The sequence below is a fragment of the Paroedura picta genome, chromosome 3 (genome assembly GCF_049243985.1).
Source record: "Paroedura picta isolate Pp20150507F chromosome 3, Ppicta_v3.0, whole genome shotgun sequence".
Taxonomy (NCBI): domain Eukaryota; kingdom Metazoa; phylum Chordata; class Lepidosauria; order Squamata; family Gekkonidae; genus Paroedura; species Paroedura picta.
Genome location: NC_135371.1, coordinates 14,343,445 through 14,361,658, shown reverse-complemented (window position 1 = coordinate 14,361,658; position 18,214 = coordinate 14,343,445). Strand labels below are relative to the sequence as shown.

Here is an 18,214-nt window from a genome sequence, read left to right as displayed (position 1 = left end):
TCCAGGTATTTCTCCACCCAACTACTCTAACCCTCATTCATGAAAATTTATGCTGGAGGAAATTTTTGTTCGTCTTTTTAAGGCGCCTCTTTCACTTTGCTGCAAAGGGCCAACACGGCTACTCCCTTGGGACGATTCCTGAATCTCTATGGGAAATCAATTATGTGGTTTCTACCAAGGACATTCCCCTCCCACCAACCCATTGCTGCAAAAGGCGAGCCCTATGTGCAGACCCTGGAAGCGCAAACAGATAGGCCTGCCTGGAGGAGTCGGAGCATGACACTTCCCTGGAGGTGTCGGAGCTTCCCTGGTGGTCTAGTGGTTAGGATTCGGCGCTCTCACCGCCGCGGCCCGGGTTCGATTCCCGGTCAGGGAATGTGATTTTTAGTTTAGCAGTAGAATAGGCTGCCTAAGGAGGTGGTGAGCTCCCCCTCACTGGCAGTCTTCAAGCAAAGGTTGGATACACACTTTTCTTGGATGCTTTAGGATGCTCTGGGCTGATCCTGCATTGAGCAGGGGGTTGGACTAGATGGCCTGTGTGGCCCCTTCCAACTCTATGATTTTGTGGCACTCGCCACAGCTCCAGAGGGGCCTTCTGTGCGTGGCCCCGGGCAGGCCAGTCAAGCAGCCCACAGGGAGAGGCGCTGTTGAGTTTGCCTGCTGAGGGCCCCGCGCGGTGGATGGGGAGGGCCGGCGAAAGAAAGTGAGCCCGATAGATGCTGGGCGACTGCGGGCACAAGGCCATGCCCGCTTGCAACACGCTCGTAAACCTGGCCACAGGCAGCTGGGAGTTTCTCCGCAGTAAACGTTCCCAGAGAGGCTGAGCCCTCTGCGTGGAACAAATGTCGAGCCCCACTGTGGCGCCTTGCAGACCCCCAAAGTTGTATACCGGGCGGGAGTTTTCTTGTGCTTCCCCGGATACAATGTATCATGTTCCGTGTCATGTTCATAACGTTTCATAATGTGCCATGTAAACCGCCCAGAGCTGTAAAGAATGGACAGTATAAAAATCCAAATAAACAAATAAATAAATCTCCTGGAATGGAAGCAACCCGTTCAAACTTCTAGGCAGATTAAAACCAGAGTCCAGCGGCACCTTTAAGACCAGCAAAGATTTATTCCAAGCGTGAGCTTTCGAGTGCAAGCACTCCCCGTCAGACTATGAACTGACCATCATGACAGTAGGAATATATAAGCAAAAGTTAATCCTGTTGCATCAGTAAACAGTAAATCCTGTTACATGACAGGCGTCCTTGTACCCGAAGAAGCCCTCCAAAGCTCCCCCCCCCATGCAACTTTGGGGGTCTGCAGGGCGCCACGGCGGGACTCGACATCTGAGCGGCTGCTGCCCCACGGGCGACCCACTGGAATCCACCCCCCCCCCCCGGGCGGTAAAGGGAAGCGGCGGCAGCTTGAAGCGCCTTCCCGCCCGTGACTCATTTCCTGGGCTCGAGCGGAGGCCGCGGCGGACCCGGCCCAGGGAGCGCGGAAGGGAAGGGGGCGGCGCTTCTCGGGGCGCCCCCGCCAGCTGATGGGCTGCCGTCCCTCCCACGTGGGCGCGCGCAGGCGACAGCCCTTGAGCCCCGCTTCCGGTGCGCCCGACCCGAGTGGGGACTGGCTCTCTCTCCCCTCGCGCTTGCTGGGCCGGGAGAGGGGCGAGCCGCGCGCCCCCCGAGGCGCCAGGTAAGGAGCTGCGGCTGCCTGGGGCGCGGGGAGGCGTCGCCGGCAAGGGGACCCCTGGTCTTGTCTTTCGCCATTACTGATCGTGGGGACGGCGGCGGGGAGCCGGGGTGGCTCGGGGTCCGGCTGAAACCGCCCCGGGGAAAGGGGGCCCCTCTGGCCCGCGCTCTGCCCCTTCTCGGCACCGAGGGTCGCTGATCAGCGGGCTGAGATCCGGATCGACTGCGGGGCGATTGATGGGAACCTCTGGACTCCTGGCGGGGCTGAGCGGACAACTTTGTCCAAAGCAGGGGGCTTGGGAGATGGGGTGCTTCCCCATGTGCTACTCTTGCAAGGGTGCACCGATTCACTAAGGGAGTGCTGTCAAGTCGCAGCTGACTTGTGGCAACCCCCCCCCCACGGGGGGGGTTCAGGGCAAGAGATGAGCAGAGGCGGTTTGCCTTTGCCTTCCTCTGCAGAGCGACCCTGGACTTCCTTGGCGATCTTCCATTCATGTATAATAAATAAGTAAATAAATAAATAAGTACTAACTGGGGGTAACCCTGCTTAGCTTTCCCAGCTCTGACAAACGCAGGCTAGTTGGGGCGATCCAGGCTGCTGTGAACACACAGAGCTGTTTGAAATAACAAAAATAACTTGGTGAACACCTGAAAAACTGTCAATGCTTTTGATCAAGTGCTTTGAGTTTTGCTTTGCCTCTGGGCTCGGCGTTCCCCCTGCAGCAGAGCTCATCTCACACCTCTCAGGGCTTTTTCTTTTTTTGTATACTTTCGAAAGTCGCTGTGTAGGCGGAGCACAAGTAGTTGACTTCCGGAAGGTCCATGCTTCAATCTTTAGGCCATGGGGGTTGAGAAAGACACCTGCCGCCCTTTGGAATTGGCCTATGAACTAGATGGACCAAAGGACCAGATCGCGTTGCTTCATCTGTCCGTTACATGTAGATGGTATATTGTGTTTAATACAGGTTCCGGGCAAATGCCACCTTACAAACTGTGATCTGTTGGGGGGGGGGGAGCCATTGGCAATACGGCAAGAAAGTAGTCTGAAGCAGCACTCTTATCAGAAGGAGCAGTCCCAGGGGCACCCCCAAAAACATGCATGAAACTGCCTTGCACTACATCAGACTATTGGGCTATCAAGGTCAATGTCACCTTTTCGGTCTGAGAGTGGCATCTCAGGAGCTTAGACTAAGCTCCTTCGTATCACCTTGCGTGTGTGTTAAGTGCTATCAAGTCACTTCCAACTTAATGAATTAATGAATTAAAATGTCCTCCCAAACGGCCACTGGTTAACAGCTTTCCTCAGGTCTCACAAACTGAGGTTCGTGGCTTCCGTGATTGGGTCAGTCCATCTCCTTCTTTTCCTGCTGCCTCTGACTTTTCCTAGAATGATTGTCTTTTCCAGGAAGTCTTGTCTTCTCATGATGTGACTAAAATACGATAGCCAGAGCTTAGTTATTTGATTTTCTAGGGGGACTTCTGGCTTAAAGTCCACTTATTTGTCCTTGTGGCGGTCCATGGTATCCGTAAAACTCTCCTCTATCACCACATTTCAAAGGAATCCTGTCAGCTTTCTTTATTGTCCAACTTTCACACTCAAACATAGTAAGAAGGAATACTTGATCTTGGGTATCAGTGATATATCCTTGCACTCAAAAGATCTTTTAAAAATTTTTAAAAAGATTTTATTAATACTTTTTAAAAATAAAGATAATGACAGTACTGAAGAAGGAAGAAGAAAAAAATATACAGATATATAAAGAAAGACACTTTTTTCCTACAACAAATATAAGTAATGTTACGAACTTATCATTTACTTTGCAATTATTTTTAAAAGCTGTATAGTCTTTAAATCTTTTTTTTAAATCATGAAAACCACAAATTAGTCCATAAGGGGTTTCCAGTGAGTAATAAATGTAGGTATTATCTTTTCTCTAATCAAAGTTCTGTGCATTCCATCAACTTCACCAAACAATCCTCTGTTGTGGGTAACGTTAAACTTTTCCATTCCTGTGTATGTAATAATCTTGCTGCTGTTGTCATGTACAAAAAACAAAGTTCTTTGGGGTTTTTCTAGTTGTTTATCCATTAATCCCAAAAGGAAGACCAGTGGTTTCATTTGTACATTCATCTTTAGATCTTTCTGAATTAATGGATATAGTTGTATCCAAATTTTTTTTAGCTTTCTTGCATGTCCACCATAAATGGTAAAAATGTCCCTTCACGTTGTTCACATTTCAAAACATTTTTATACATTTTAGCTTATTTATCTGATGACATGTACCAATGATACATTGATTTATAAAAATTATCTTTAAGACTGGAGCTTAATGTAAATTTTAGAGCCTTCAACCACATATTTTCCCATTATATCCAAAGAGTTTAGCCCATTTTGTCATAGATTCTTTCACTCATTTTTACTTTGTCTAAAATTTCAGCATGTTTATATCACCCTGTCATTGTTTAAATGGTGCATCAGTTATCAAAGAAGGTATTGTCTACATAAAAAATAATATTATCAGCACATTCATCCTAATCACATATATTCTCCCCAACAAAGACTAAGGACTTTAAAATATAACGTTTCAATTCATTCCACATCTTAACATAATTATTTTGAAATTATGTACAATTCTTATGTTAAAGTAATACCCAAATATTTCACCTTCTTGTCCAACTTAAAATCTGTTTTATTAATCAATTCTGTGTTCTTATGTTTTCATATTTTGCTAATATATCTGTCATCTATTAATTTAAAAATCTACTAATGCACCAAATTATTTCAATTTAGCCTTTAATAACGCAGTTCCCTTTATAAGGTCTTCCAATATTGACACCAGATTGTCTGCAAAGGCTGTTAGTTACTCCTCTAATCCTATCATCACTTTTCTGTTCAAATCTTCAGAACTAAATAAACGAGGGGATAGTGGGCAATCTTGTCTCGTTCCTCCTTGTATTTCACATGGCTTAATTAAATCTCCATTGACAATGACAAAGTGCTGTGAAGTGTATATCCATTTCACCCATTTTATAAAGTTCTCACAAAAATTCATATCTTCTAATAATTTAAAGAGAAACATCCAATTCAAATTATCAAAAGCTTTCTCAACATCTAATAAGATCAGTGCAGCTTGTTTTTCATTCATCTAAGGATCTTTCGTAGTTCCTTCATGGCTGTCCTCCCTTATCTCCATCTCCTGATTTCTTGGATGCAGTTTCCCTTTTAGCTTACGATGGAGCCAAGAAACAAAAATTCTTGAATAATTTTATTTTAATAATTGTTGACCTTAAAGGCCTTTTTTGCCTACTCCTTTTTACTGAAGATGCTGGGGATTAAATCACCTTCAGCGTGCCCAACAGACACTTTACCCGCTTAGCCATGATCAGTTTTTACCATGCTCCGCAAAATTTTTGAGTTTTTCTTCGTGGCCAAGCCAGTAACTTTTCCTTATATTACAGAAGCGGAACAATTTGCTTCAGCATTTCTCCTTGAACAACTGGAATGTTTATGAAAGTTCTGTGCCTTCCCACCACTCAACTCAGCTAATCTGTGTTAGAAGCTCCGACCCCAAAAGCATGACAGTGTAGATTTCAGTATACCGTTGTACAATAGGTAGGACAGCAATGTAACAAAAAAGCAACTAGTGGGAGACAAGGAGACAAAGGATTCCTATTGTAACTCTACAGTGTCAAGAGCTTGTACAGGCATTGCCTTGAAAGATAATCACAAATGTTCAGTGAGGTAGGGGCCGTGAGTCACTGGTAGAACATCTGCAAGGCATGGGGATGGTCCCAGATTCAATCCACACCATCTCCAGTGAAAAGAATCATATAGAGCAGTGGTCCCCAACCTTTCTGAGGCTGGGGACCGGCAGGGCAGCGGGCCGCGCCCGCGTGGACCACGCCCGCGCATCGGGCGCGCCCATGGGCCATGCCCGCGCATCGGGCCGCGGCCGCATGGGCTGCGCCCGCGCAATGCGCGGCCCGGCCCTGATTCCCTCTCCCCGCCCTCCCGCAGTAAGAAGCTTCCCGGGCCGCAAGCTTGCGGCCTGGGAAGTTTTTTACTGCGGGGGGGCGGGGAGAGGGAGCCGCGGCCCGGCGCCATGGCCTTCGCGGCCCGGCACCGGGCCGCGGCCCGCAGGTTGGGGACCACTGATATAGAGGGTGATGTGAAAAAATTTATATTTATTATTTATTATTATTTTTGAATTTATATACTGCTGCTCCCTGAATGATCTCATGGCAGTTTACATAAAAAAACATTAAAAATACAATAAAACCCCAATAAAAACTGAGATCTCGGAAAGCTGCTGTGTAAACTGACCTTAATGGACCACTGATCTGATTCAATAAAAGGCAGCTTCATGCATGCCCCTGTTTTTTTTTGGGGGGGGGTGAACTGAAGAGTTCCGACATGCAAAGGGGGGTTTATGTAGAAGACGACTGATAAAGATTTGTGTTAACTGTTTTGCAGCCCGATGCCTTTTTCACTGGAAAGAATGCCGGATGGTTCCTGAAAAACAGACAAAGATTCCTTCGGGGGAGTAAAGTTTCATGGAAGCGCTGTCACCACCAACAGTCGGGATAAGGAATCTGTATTCCTGCCCTGAGTGTGGGAGGAATTTCAAGCGGAAATCTCACCTCGTTCGGCACAAGCGGCTCCACACGGGAGAGAAGCCCTATCAATGCCCTGACTGCGGGAAAAGGTTCAGACAGAGCACCGACGTGAACACGCACCGGAGAATCCACACAGGAGAAACCCCCTACCAATGCGAGCAGTGTGGGAAAAGCTTCCGGTACCGGCCGAGTCTCCTAAAACATTTGAAATGCCACGAGGAAGAGAAGCTCTCCAGTTGCCTGGAGTGCGGAAAAAGCTTCAGTCCGAGCTTGCTTACTGAGGCTTGCCAGAACAGCTATACGCAGCGGAAACTGTATCGATGTCCCGACTGTCACAAAAATGTGCAAGAGATATCCAATCTTGTCGTGCACCTGACAGGTCCCACGGCAAAGGAAGCCTATATGTGCCCTGACTGCGGAGAAGGCTTCAGCTGCAGCTTCCAACTTATAAAACACAGAAGTCTCCAGAATAGTAAGGAAATCCTATATTTATTTGAGATGTTTTTACGCGGTTTTTCCACCCAGTACATGTCCCCAAGGTGGTGAACATAAAACACATTGAATGATAGAATAATTCCATAAAACACACAGGCAATACTAGACCCAGGGAGGAGGCCCAGCAACCATTATTGGTGTTACACCATCAAAACATGTAAGGGGTGGGGTGGAAATTCTGGTCCGGGTGGCTTTCTCCTACAGGGCTCTGCTGGCCCCATCGATCATTGGGATGGAGTGTGTCAGAGTGGAATGGGGATCAGCGGAGAACTTGGCTATTTGGGATGGTTTACCATCCACCCAGCACTCCCCCAGCGAGCTTGTCGAGACTCCTGGTCACTGAATTATGCTCGGCTTTTAATCGTGGAGGACTTCAATTTCCACACTGATTCACCTGCCTTTGGCTCTTGTTTGGGCCTAGTGTTGACCATGGCAATGCTAGGGTTCTCCCAGTTTGTTGGTGGACCCACCCATCAGGCCAGCCACATACTGGATTTGATCTTTGGTGCCGGAGTAGAGGTGGATCTGATAGTGGTTGATCCCATCCCATGGTCAGACCACTATGCCCTGGAGGCCCAGCTCAGAATACCACCCCCTCCCTGTGTGGGTGGTGGGCGTATTTTAGCTTATGGATCCCACTGGATTCCTGAATGCTCTGCGTTATCTGATGACCCCCAGTGACTCGTGGCTGCAGTCCTGCCTAATGGCCCTCTCCGCCCTCGGAGCCCCCTGGTACAAGGCGGAGCTAAGTGAGAGGAAGAGGGAAGTGAGAGGCCTAGAAGAGCGACTGTGGCAGGAATCTCGCAACGAAGCAGCAAGAACTTCCCGTCACACGCTCAAGAGGGCATATGAGGGTGGCTAAACAAGAGTTTTATGCCTCCTCTATTGGGTCCGCAGAGCCTCTTGTGGCGCAGAGTGGTAAGGCAGCCGTCTGAAAGCTTTGCCCATGAGGCTGGGAGTTTGATCCCAGCAGCCGGCTCAAGGTTGACTCAGCCTTCCATCCTTCCGAGGTCGGTAAAATGAGTACTCAGCTTGCTGGGGGGTAAACGGTCATGACTGGGGAAGGCACTGGCAAACCACCCCGTATTGAGTCTGCCATGAAAACGCTAGAGGGCGTCACCCCAAGGGTCAGACATGACCCAGTCCTTGCACAGGGGATACCTTTACCTTTATTGTGTCCGCGAGCTCTCGCCAGACTGATTACTTAGGGTAGTTCGATCTCTGACCGCCCTCAAGAAAGGGCGCCAAAATAGTAATCAATTGGCTCTTGGCTGCGAGGCATTAGCAAGCTTTTTTGAGGACAAAGTCTTGTCGCTCCTTCAGGACCTTCCCTCCACCTTTAGTACAGAAAGGGAACTTGAGGCCCGTTGGCCATCCCAGGGGAATAAGTTTGATGGCTTCAGGTGGCTCTTGGGAAATGAAGTGGCCTAGTTGCTGGGTCATTAAGAGCGACCACCTGCCCCCTTGACCCCTGTATTGCTTGGCTACTCTAGACGAGTGACAAGTGGATAGGAGGTCCTCTGGGAGAAATTGGTAATCTCACCCTGACTACTGGTGAGTTCCCAGAGGGGATGAAGGAGGCAGTGGTCCATCACGTGCTCAAAAATCTATGGCGGGACCTGCAGGACCCAGCCAGCTACCGCCCAGTTTTGCATCTTGTGTTCCTGGTAATTGAAAGGGCCGCAGTGGATCAGCTCCTGGCGTATCTGGAGGAAGCTTCAGTGCTCGATTAATAACAGTCAGGCTTCCGTCCTGGCCACAGGGTGGAGACCACACGATGGAGACGGTGTTGGTCACCTTAGTGCATGACCTCTGACCCCAGCTGGATCACGGTGGTCGGCCATACTCATGATGCTCAAACTGTCGACCGCATTTGATGTGGCCAACCACGAGTCATTAGCCCACCGCCTCGCTAGGGCCAGGATTCAGGGGACAGCTCTTCAGTGGCTGAGCTCTTTTTCTGGAACCAGGGTGGCTGTGGGGGAGGTTATATTGCACTCCTGTTGATTCCCTTGTGGGGTCCTACAGGAGGGTTCAGCTGCTGACTTCCAGGTGCCAGAGTCGGCGATGGCCGGCCCAGCTGGGGGCTTTCCCTCACCCCTTGGCCCGCGAGGGTCTCTCCCTCCGTCACAGCTACGGCGAGAGCCCTTCACCGGCCAAACACCTGCTCCCGCGATCACCGGCCCGACGGGGGGGGGGTTCCTTTGCCCCTTGGCCTGCGAGGGCCTCTCGCCGCGGCCCGCCAATGGCTCTTGCCGCCTCTGCCACTTCCTTCCCTGCATGCTGTAAAATGACGGCCTCCCCTCCTTGTGTCTTCCTGTTTACGCCCGGCGCCATGGAAACCCTTGGAGCAGTTCCTGAGCCTGAGCGGAGGGCTTTCGTGCAAATTCCCATGCGCGGCAGCAGCAATCCATGACGTCGAGCCACAGCCAAGCCTAGGCAAGGCAACCTGCTGCCCTTCGCACGCTGAGCGTCGGCTCCCACCATGGGCCGCCTGCCGGGGGCTTTCCGTTGCCTCTCGCCCGACCGGGGAGCTGTCACAAGAGCCTGCAGGGGGGGTTCCCTGACCCTCCCAAGGCCCATTTTTTAAATGGGCTTTCCTGCTAGTAAATAGATAAACCCATTTTCACTGGGTGGTGGAGGACACCAGTAGAGGGAGACAGACAAGTCCCTTTGGGGAGGGAGTTCCAAAGTTGCCCCTCCCCTGCTGATCTAAGTATAAGGATTCTCATATATGGGCTGCAAGGAAGAAAGGGCATGTTCTCAAGAAAGATGAAAAATAAACCAAGATAGCGTTGCGTTTAGACTCTGAAGAGGGAGTTCTAGGAATGAGAAATCCGTAACGTTGAAAGGGGATGGGGCACAAAAGGCTTCCAAAGTGGAAGAGTAAGATTAATCAAGGTGACAGCAGATGTTGTAGGATGTTTAGTTTGGGGAATGGGGCTGCCTCTGAGAGCTGGTTAAACTGCGTTGCCTGTTGCTCCTTCCAGGAGGACTTGGATGTAGTGCCAGGAAGGATGGAAGAACTGTGACTGGGGTCACGGTTAGTATGATCACTGTATGGATACCCTCAAAGCACTCTTGTTCTTTGAGAAGCATTTCATCTTGAATTCCCACACTCTCTCAGTTTTTGAAAAAGGATAAAATCCAACTCTAGCAAAGTCTGGGATTTGCTCCTATTAATTTTTATCTTCTTTCCACTTGAACAGGATTTTCGATTCCTGATCCGAATAGTCTTTGCAGTCTGGACCGGAACCAAGAATCTCTACTCTCCGATCCTCACAATGTGGAGGGAAGGAAGAGCCCAGGAAGCATCTGTGAAGGTGAGGCAGTAGCAGGGGCCAGGAAGCCTTGAGGAGACATGGCAGCGGGCAGGGTGTCCCCGGAAGGGCCTCTGTCCTGTATAAATCTTTGCCCTTTCCTCACTTCTCCCCGCTCGATTTTTGTAAGTCTTTTCCGGCCATTTGGAAAAATTCCAACATTGTGGTTGAAGTGTGCGCAACTTCAAGCCCTTTATGTCGTTTCCAAACCATGGTTTGTCTTTTCCTGGGTCAAGGTCTTTGTGCATGAGACCATGTTTGGCTGCATTACAGATATTTATTTTGTCTGTTTTTAAACATGTTTTAAAATAAATCTTTATTTCTCTAATCTACCTTTCCTGTAAGTCTTAGGAGGGGTAACATCAATCCATAATATAGATTAAATTTTTAAATTATCATTTACATTAAAAACAGTTAAAAAAAACTAGCCCGTCCGCCAAGTCCTTAAATATTAGTTACTGAGGAGGGTATCTTTTTTGGGCAGGGGTATGTTCCCTTTACGTTCCAGTGGATTACTTCAGGGGAGGCCAGCTGATTAGATTATGTAACCCGCCATGAGTCGGTGTGCTGAGAGTGGCAGTAATTAATCAAATACAATGATGATGATGTCATAGATGTTATCTTCCTGGCCTCAACTCTAGGCCTGGTGGAATAACACTGCCCCTGTGGGACCGATTTGTCCAATCGACCAAAGTTTTGGGTGAAATTCACTTCTAAGTAACCCTCGCAGTGATCCAGCCGCTCCCACCTTTGAAAACTTGCCTTCCTCTGCCCCTCACGTGTGGCTTGTGCTTGCGTTCCAGCCTGCGATGACCTTGTGGGAAAGGAGTACGGAGAAAAGGATCCCCCTCCAAGGACGGTTTTGCCTGCAAGCACTTATCGGACATTATTGGGAAGATTCCACAGACTTGATAGCCAAAGGCCCAAAGCCTATAAAGGTAGGCCCAAGCGTGGGAAGTGGCAGTGGAGGCATCTTGAGACAGACGACGACGAATCCGCGGATAAGGACGGGGCCAACTTGCCCGCGTGCGAAAGACTGCTCAGCTCGGAGTGGAAACACCTCTGCTGCGTGTGCGGGAAACAGTTCCGCTATGAGTCCCAGCTGATCTCGCATGAACGGATCCACACAGGAGAGAAGCCCTTCGAGTGCAGTGTCTGTAAGAAAAGCTTCCGCGACCGATCAGACCTGTGTAAGCACCAGAAAGTCCACTCCGAAGGCAGGCCCTACAGATGCCTCGAGTGTGGTAGAACCTTCCTTCACCAGTTGGCCTTTGTTAGACATCAGAAGCACCATCCGAGAAAGGCCCGTGAGGACAGCTGCGTGTATGTTGCGGTCCTTCCCTCGTACCACGTGGAGGCAGAAATGAGTATTGGGGGTGAAGTTCAGCCTCCTAAACCTCTTAGCTTTAATTTTAAACAAAAAGTAAGTTTCTAGCCCTTCGGGTTCCATAGGCCATCTGTGGGATCGCCCCATCTCAGCATTTTGAGCTCCTTGGAGGAAGAGTGAGGTTTTAATATGAGGGTTACCTGGGGGAGCTCTTTGAGTGCGTGGCCACGTTGGTCTGAAGCGGCAGGACAGTTAGAGTGCTGGTCGTTCCCATTTCATTGTATCTGAGGAAGTGCACACGAAAGCTCACGCCTTGAATAAAACTTTGTTGGTCTTAAAGGTGCCACTGGACTCAAAGTTTGTTCTGGGGGGGGTGGATCTCTGTCACTCGGGGGTGCCTTTAAAGACTGAGCCAGGGTTTTTGTCGAATGAGATGTGATTCTTCAGTGCCTGACAATGCTTCCTTCTGTATCAAGAGCACAAGCAGAATTAATTAGGCCCACCCCCAGGAGGAGGGCAGGATGCTGTTTGCATTGGCTGCAGAGGAAAGGATGCGCAGTAATGGGTTTAAACTACAAGTACAACGATATAGGCTAGATATCAGGAAAAAGTTTTTCACAGTCAGAGTAGTTCAGCAGTGGAATAGGCTGCCTAAGGAGGTGGTGAGCTCCCCCTCACTGGCAGTCTTCAAGCAAAGGCTGGATACACACTTTTCTTGGATGCTTTAGGATGCTTAGGGCTGATCCTGCGTTGAGCAGGGGGTTGGACTACATGGCCTGTATGGCCCCATCCAACTCTATGATTCTATGATTCAAATGTCTTTATCTGATTTCATTCAGATTGCATGGTTGAACTTGCCTAGTACAATTTTTTATAAACCCACACATTTACAAAGCTCTTCCCATGAGCATTCACCCCCCAGAAAATTTTTATAATGGATAAGACAGGATAAGAGGTCCAGTTGAGAGCAAGTATAATTTAAGTTTTATTTTCACAATTCCTCAGCCTTGGTGAGGCTCAGTAGATTTATGAAACACAGTTTTAAGATGCAAGGATAGCATCCGTAGCCTGTTTCTGCCGTGATGCTAACCACCATTTTACACCTCAGGACCCCCGTTCCCTCTGGACTCTGGAGCTGACTGAAGGAACTCAAGTATACCTGGCTCCCACATAACAGGTGAGATGCTGGGGAGGAGAAGTGACTTGCTGGTCAAGCTCATTAGAGGTGTGGAAGAGGGAGGAAGGGATTCCATTCTGCTCCCTGCCTTTTACACTCTAGCTGTCTGATAGGTGGGGCCCTACATCCATCTTTGAGAGCATGTCTTAATTTGGGGGACTGAACATGAGGCCTGCTACAGCAGCCCGGTCAAATCCAGCATCCAGTTACATGCAGTGCCCAACATACAGTGCCCAATGGAGACCCAGCTTACAGGGCATAGTGGCCAAGGCCTTCCCCGATGCTGACCCCTAGTCCCGGCATTCATAGGTTTACTGCCTCTGCATGTGGAGGTTCCCATTAGTCACCATGGCAAGTAGCCAGTGAAACTGTCTCAATCCCCTTTTAAAGCCATCTATGCTATTGATCTGCCTAATCCCCTTTTAAAGCCGCCTGTTCTAGCAGCCATCACTATATCTTCTGACTGTGAATCCCACAATTTAGCACTGAATCAAGAAATCCTTCATTTGTCCATCCAGAATTTATGGCCTGATTTCTGGTGTTATAGGGAAAGGAGAAAAAGCTCCTTCTATACTCTAATTTTATAAAGCTCTATCAGTCACCTGTTTTCTAAATCAAAAAGTCCCAGATTCTTCAGCCTTTCCTCATAGGAAAGATGTACCGTCCCGTGTACGAACTTGCGTGTCCCCGTTTCTCGTTTTTCCATTTTGCCGTGCCTTTCTTGAGATAACAGCAGCCCCCACATTACACAGTATTTCCAGTGTGTCATACCGTGAATCCATTCAAGGGCACTGCAATATCGGCCAGCTTATTTTCAAACTTTCCTCATAATCTGTAATACGGAGTTTGCCTTTTGCAGCGCTGATGCACCCTGTTGAGGTTTTCATCGCGCTTTCCCTATGATTTTGTGCCGGCTACGCCATTTTATTTCCTGAAGCCACTTTGGTTCTGGTGTATTGCAACAGGGGAATGAAAATTAAAAGCTAAAAGATAGCGCTACCCTCTAACAAGGAGCATTTGGGCAAGACTTTGCTGAGGAGAAGGCTGCCAGGGGGAGGAAAGGAGGAAAAGCTGGATAAAGGCAGGGCGGAATGGTGGATGGAAAGGAGGAAGCAGCAGCAGAAAGGGCGTGACTGGAAGCTTTCAGGGAAGGGAAAGAGAAAATAGTGCGTTGAAGGGAAAACCACAATTCCCTTCCATGAGTCCTTGTAGGTGCCCTGTCTGCAAATGCCTATTTCTAAATAAACAAATCTTCTGTCTGCTTATTTAAAAATATGCTTCCTGATTCTTTGGGAGCATATTTTTATTCAATTTGACCTATTTTAACCCATTGATTAACTAAATGTTGCAACCTTATTGGTTATCATTATGCCCCTTCTTAGCCCCCAATGCTAATTCCTCCCACCCCACCTTGCTATTGTGATTTGAGCTATTTGTGATTCTCTTTGTCCACTGGCAGGTGACCAAGCATTGGGGGCAAAGCGGGATGAAGACCTTCATAAGGAACACACCAGCTTTGCAGAAGAGGCTCGAATTCTATTGGAGAGGCTGCAAGAAATTGTGATTCAAGATCCAAGACCTGGAGTATAAGATGCAAGAGAGATCGCAGAGGCCATAGAAATGTCTCATGGGAGTAAATCTTTGGCGTGTCCCGGAGATTTCCGAGAATTCATCACGTGCCAGCTTTGAAGCCACTCAGTCGCAGAATGACAAACCCATTCCGCATTTTTTAAAGGTCTTAAGCAGTGCTCACGCTTTGTGGTACATCAGACACACCAGCTTTTGAAGAAATCGAGCCAAAGCACAGAATCTGGGGAAATCATTATGGAGTTAAAATATTAACCCCCAAACAGACACCAAAGTGATGAACTTCTTTGTTCCTCTGAAATAGTGCCACAGAAGAAAGCCTATTCTGTTCTTGATAGTGTATTTACTTTTCTCATGTTGTTATCCAGTGTACAAACCTCAATCAGATAATCTACACGAAAGGGCATCCACAGAAGGGAAAGAGCTTACGAATGCTCTGAGTAAAATACAACATTCTCCTTGCCAGTTTCAAATAGATCATCTGGGAGAATATGAAAATGGTATACAAAATTGTGCTCTAGAAATTCTGCTCTCTTAAAGTTGGGGCTCCTGGGTCCCTGCAGTGGGGTAGTGGTTAGGAGCAGTGGACTCTAATCTGGAGAACTGGGTATGGTTCCTCCATATGCAGCCAGCTGAGTGACCTTGAGCTAGTCACAGTTCTCTTAGAGCAGTTCTCACAGAGCTCTCAGCCCCACCTACTTCACAGGGTGTCTTTTGAGGGGAGAGGATGGGAAAAATGTTTGTAAACCACTTTGGGAATCCTTTTGGTAGTGATAAGCAGGGTATAAAAGCCCAGCTCTTCTTCTCTGCCTTTGGGTGACCTTGAGACAATCAAGGATTAAGTTGGAGAAATCACCCCTTTCTTGTCTGTGCGAAGGCTATCATGGGAAATTGCTGTTGGAGAATGGGTTAGGGTGGAATGGGGTGCTGGAAGAGTCATTAAAAACTTAAAATTGGCGAGTTCTTTGATTGGAGTGGGAGTCAAAGGTTTATCTTCACCACGTGCTTGCAATCCAAAGCAGAGCTGCATTCCTTCTAAGTCCATTGCAATGACTGGGCTCTGTTTAGGATTGCATTGTTCCCATGCCAAACAGTGAAGAAGGTCATCTGCCAGTTTGGTGTAGTGGTTAGGAGTGTGGACTTCTAATCTGGCATGCTGGGTTCGATTCTGCACTCCCCCACATGCAGCCAGCTGAGTGACCTTGGGCTCACCCCAGCACTGATAAAGCTATTCTGACCAAGCAGTGATATCAGGGCTCTCTCAGCCTCACCTCCCTCACAGGGTGTCTGTTGTGGGGAGAGGAAAGGGAAGGAGACTGTAAACCGCTTTGAGCCTCCTTTGTGTAGAGAAAAGCGGTATATAAGAACCGACTCCTTCTTCTTCTCCTCCTCCTCCTCTGTCTCCGTCTCCTTTTTCTCCTTCTTCCTTCTCCTTCTCCTTCTTAGCAGAAAGAGCAGGATTTCAAGTTCTTAAGAACATAACATGAAAAAATCCAATGAGTATTGATATAGTCCAGCATTCTTTCCCCACGGGCTATTTGGATAGTTTGGGCGAAGTTAACCAGGCAGGGTTCAGTGGTAACTGGCTTTCTCTACTGCTTGTCCCCCTGCAGTTGGTTTTTAAAGGTCTCACTATCTTGGGATATGAATGTGACTCTATTTGGTCCTTATGGCCAGTGTCCATTGATAGACACATCAGTCATGAATTTTGTCTCATTCCTGTTAGAGCATTCTAGGTAATCACTGCTTAAAGAACGTAAAAAGGAGGTTCCTGCTGCAATAAACAGAAAGGGTCAAACACGTTCTTTGAGTTGGCGTGGGCAAATTTTAAGAAGCAGATCTCTGAAATTACAGTTTTGGAATAACGGTCTCCTGTTGAGGTGCTGTCGGATTGTTGGGGTGAAGCACAAACCAATTAATTTAGCAAATTAATGCTTTGTTTTACCTTTAAGCAAAAAGGGGAGGGGGCCTCAGAGTTCCTTGTCAAATTAGGGCGGCCTTTGGCTGCACTGCTGAATTTCAGTGAACCAGAGTATGTGGGAGTGAAAAGCTGAATGGCCTGACTGCTGTGGAGTGACCGGAGAAGGATTGTTGTTTCTTTCACAGAGCACATGAGCTTCCAAAGAATGTCACAGGCTTAAACCTTGGCAAGAAAGAAAGGATCAAAAGCCTTTGACTGAGATGCCAGAGAAGGAAAAGATGGGCACGGAACAATAATATTCATGATTGGTTACCTGCTTTTGTTTTTTGAAATGTTATAATGAGTCATCCCTTTATATTTTTACCCCTTTCTGTGTTTTTCCTGTTAACAAGATTTTTTATATGTCTCTTAAAAGCAGATTTTTCTATTCAACCAGGCTTTTCCATGATATTTAGTAGCTATCCTTACCTTCATAGATAAGTTCATTTGGCTGTGAAGCACAGGACTTGAATTTTGATTACTTTGGGGCAGGGGTTATTTTTTATTGATAAACAGGATACAATTTTTAAAGGAAGCTTCCTTGAGTCTCCCAACATCTGAGTTGGGTTTAAATTTAATATTTCACTTAAAAAAAACAACTGGTAATTATTATTTTTTGTGTTGTGATTGCCCGTCAAATTCTGAACATTCCCAATATCTAATGTTGTGCAAAATGGCAGTTCAGGTATAATCTTTCCACTGCTCCACTGGGCCCGCTGCTCAATCATTCTTAGATTTAAGAAGCATTTCCAAAGCTGATCACAATACGCATCTAGAAGCCACACTTGGTTTTGTTGTTTGGGAAGAGTAGCTTTCAACAATACAACTCGCTCAATGCTTGGTGTCACTTTTCTCTGCCTTCAGCTAACTGGACCAGTATGATTCCAAGTTATTTCTACCTGCTCTATTTTTACGCATTGGGGAAAGGGCCCTTCTAGGCCACGGTTCCCCAGCCTTTTTAAGCCTTGGGCACCTTTGGAATTCTGAAAAGGGTGGTGGGCGCAACTCTAAAATGTCTGCCACAAGAGATGGAGCCAGTGACAAAATGGCTGTTGCAGGAGGCGGAGCCACACAGAGAGAAGTAGCTCAAGTGCAAGGGAGAAGAGGACTGATTTTAAAATATACTAGAAGGAAAATTAGAGAAAATAACAACCAACACTGAAACAGCATTATTTTATTCTCTACAACCAACAGCTAGTTATAAGCTCTGCTGATCGAGGAGTCCATATGGCTCCTCCCAATTTCTAAAAATCACTTGGTGGGCACCAAAAAAACTGTTGGTGGGTGCCACACTGGGGTCTTGGCCATTTAGTAAACCCCCCTGCTCAATGCAGGGAACCCAAGGATGGAGCATTCCGGACAGTCTCTCCTAGATCTTCAGTAAAGTAGAACCCCAACCCCCTTGCTGGTCATTGGGTCCATTGCCAGGGACATCATGCACTGATTGACCCCCTGGGACAATTCTAGAAACCTGCCCTCTCAAGTTACCTCAGTGTGTATCTGCAGCTGCTGGACTGAATGCATGGCTGTTGGAGCTGGTATTAGGAGGAGTAGGGGCACTCCTCTTATGTTGATGCAGCTGCCCCCTCTTCTAGAGGCTTCCAGCATCCTCATGTGTTTCATGTTCTAGATGGATCCTTGGTCTTCAGGGCTCTTGTTACCCTCTGGTGAGGTGATGTGGTGCCTCAGGTACTTTTAAAGATGTGAGTCATTTTCTAAAATATAAAAGGGTCAGCAGGAAGAGGATGAGGGGGGAAGAGAATATGAAAAGTGACAAAGGAGGAGGGCCAGGATGCCATGTGAGGCATTCTTTGCTGAACAGAGCAGCAGTCTCAACATTGTCAAATGCTGTCCATAATCATGAAGGCTAGCAATAGTTTTAAGGGAAATGTAGAGTCTCAAATGTAGAGTCCCAATCCTATGCCAGATTAACAAGGTCAAGTTAGGTTTTACTTTGATACAAAATCGGCTTCAGAGAGTCAGCAATAATTTAAAAAGGAACACATGCAATGCGACGAGCAAAAACAATGAGGGCAGATTAACCGGGGGAGG

The 18,214-nt window shown here is 47.5% G+C and overlaps 1 protein-coding gene and 1 non-coding gene across 3 annotated transcripts; both read left to right on the top strand.

The window, feature by feature from the left end:
• Window positions 1–304: 304 nt before the first annotated feature.
• On the top strand, window positions 305–376 carry TRNAE-CUC (transfer RNA glutamic acid (anticodon CUC)). Its single transcript has one exon. It is a non-coding gene; the product is annotated as a tRNA-Glu (tRNA).
• A 1,135-nt stretch (window positions 377–1,511) lies between these two features.
• On the top strand, window positions 1,512–17,009 carry LOC143831626 (uncharacterized). 2 transcript variants are annotated; one of them, XR_013228930.1, is made up of 6 exons: window positions 1,512–1,683; window positions 6,154–6,768; window positions 10,001–10,114; window positions 10,915–11,301; window positions 12,547–12,615; window positions 14,075–17,009. XR_013228930.1 is itself a non-coding variant. In XM_077324775.1 (6 exons), the coding sequence occupies exons 2-5, from the start codon at window positions 6,234–6,236 to the stop codon at window positions 12,610–12,612; spliced, it is 1,335 nt and encodes a 444-aa protein (XP_077180890.1). In that variant the 5' UTR covers window positions 1,513–1,683; window positions 6,154–6,233; the 3' UTR covers window positions 12,613–12,615; window positions 14,075–17,009. The 2 variants fall into 2 exon arrangements, 1 of the variants encoding a protein (XP_077180890.1); XM_077324775.1 differs by having other exon boundaries at window positions 1,513–1,683; window positions 10,915–11,534.
• Window positions 17,010–18,214: the final 1,205 nt, after the last annotated feature.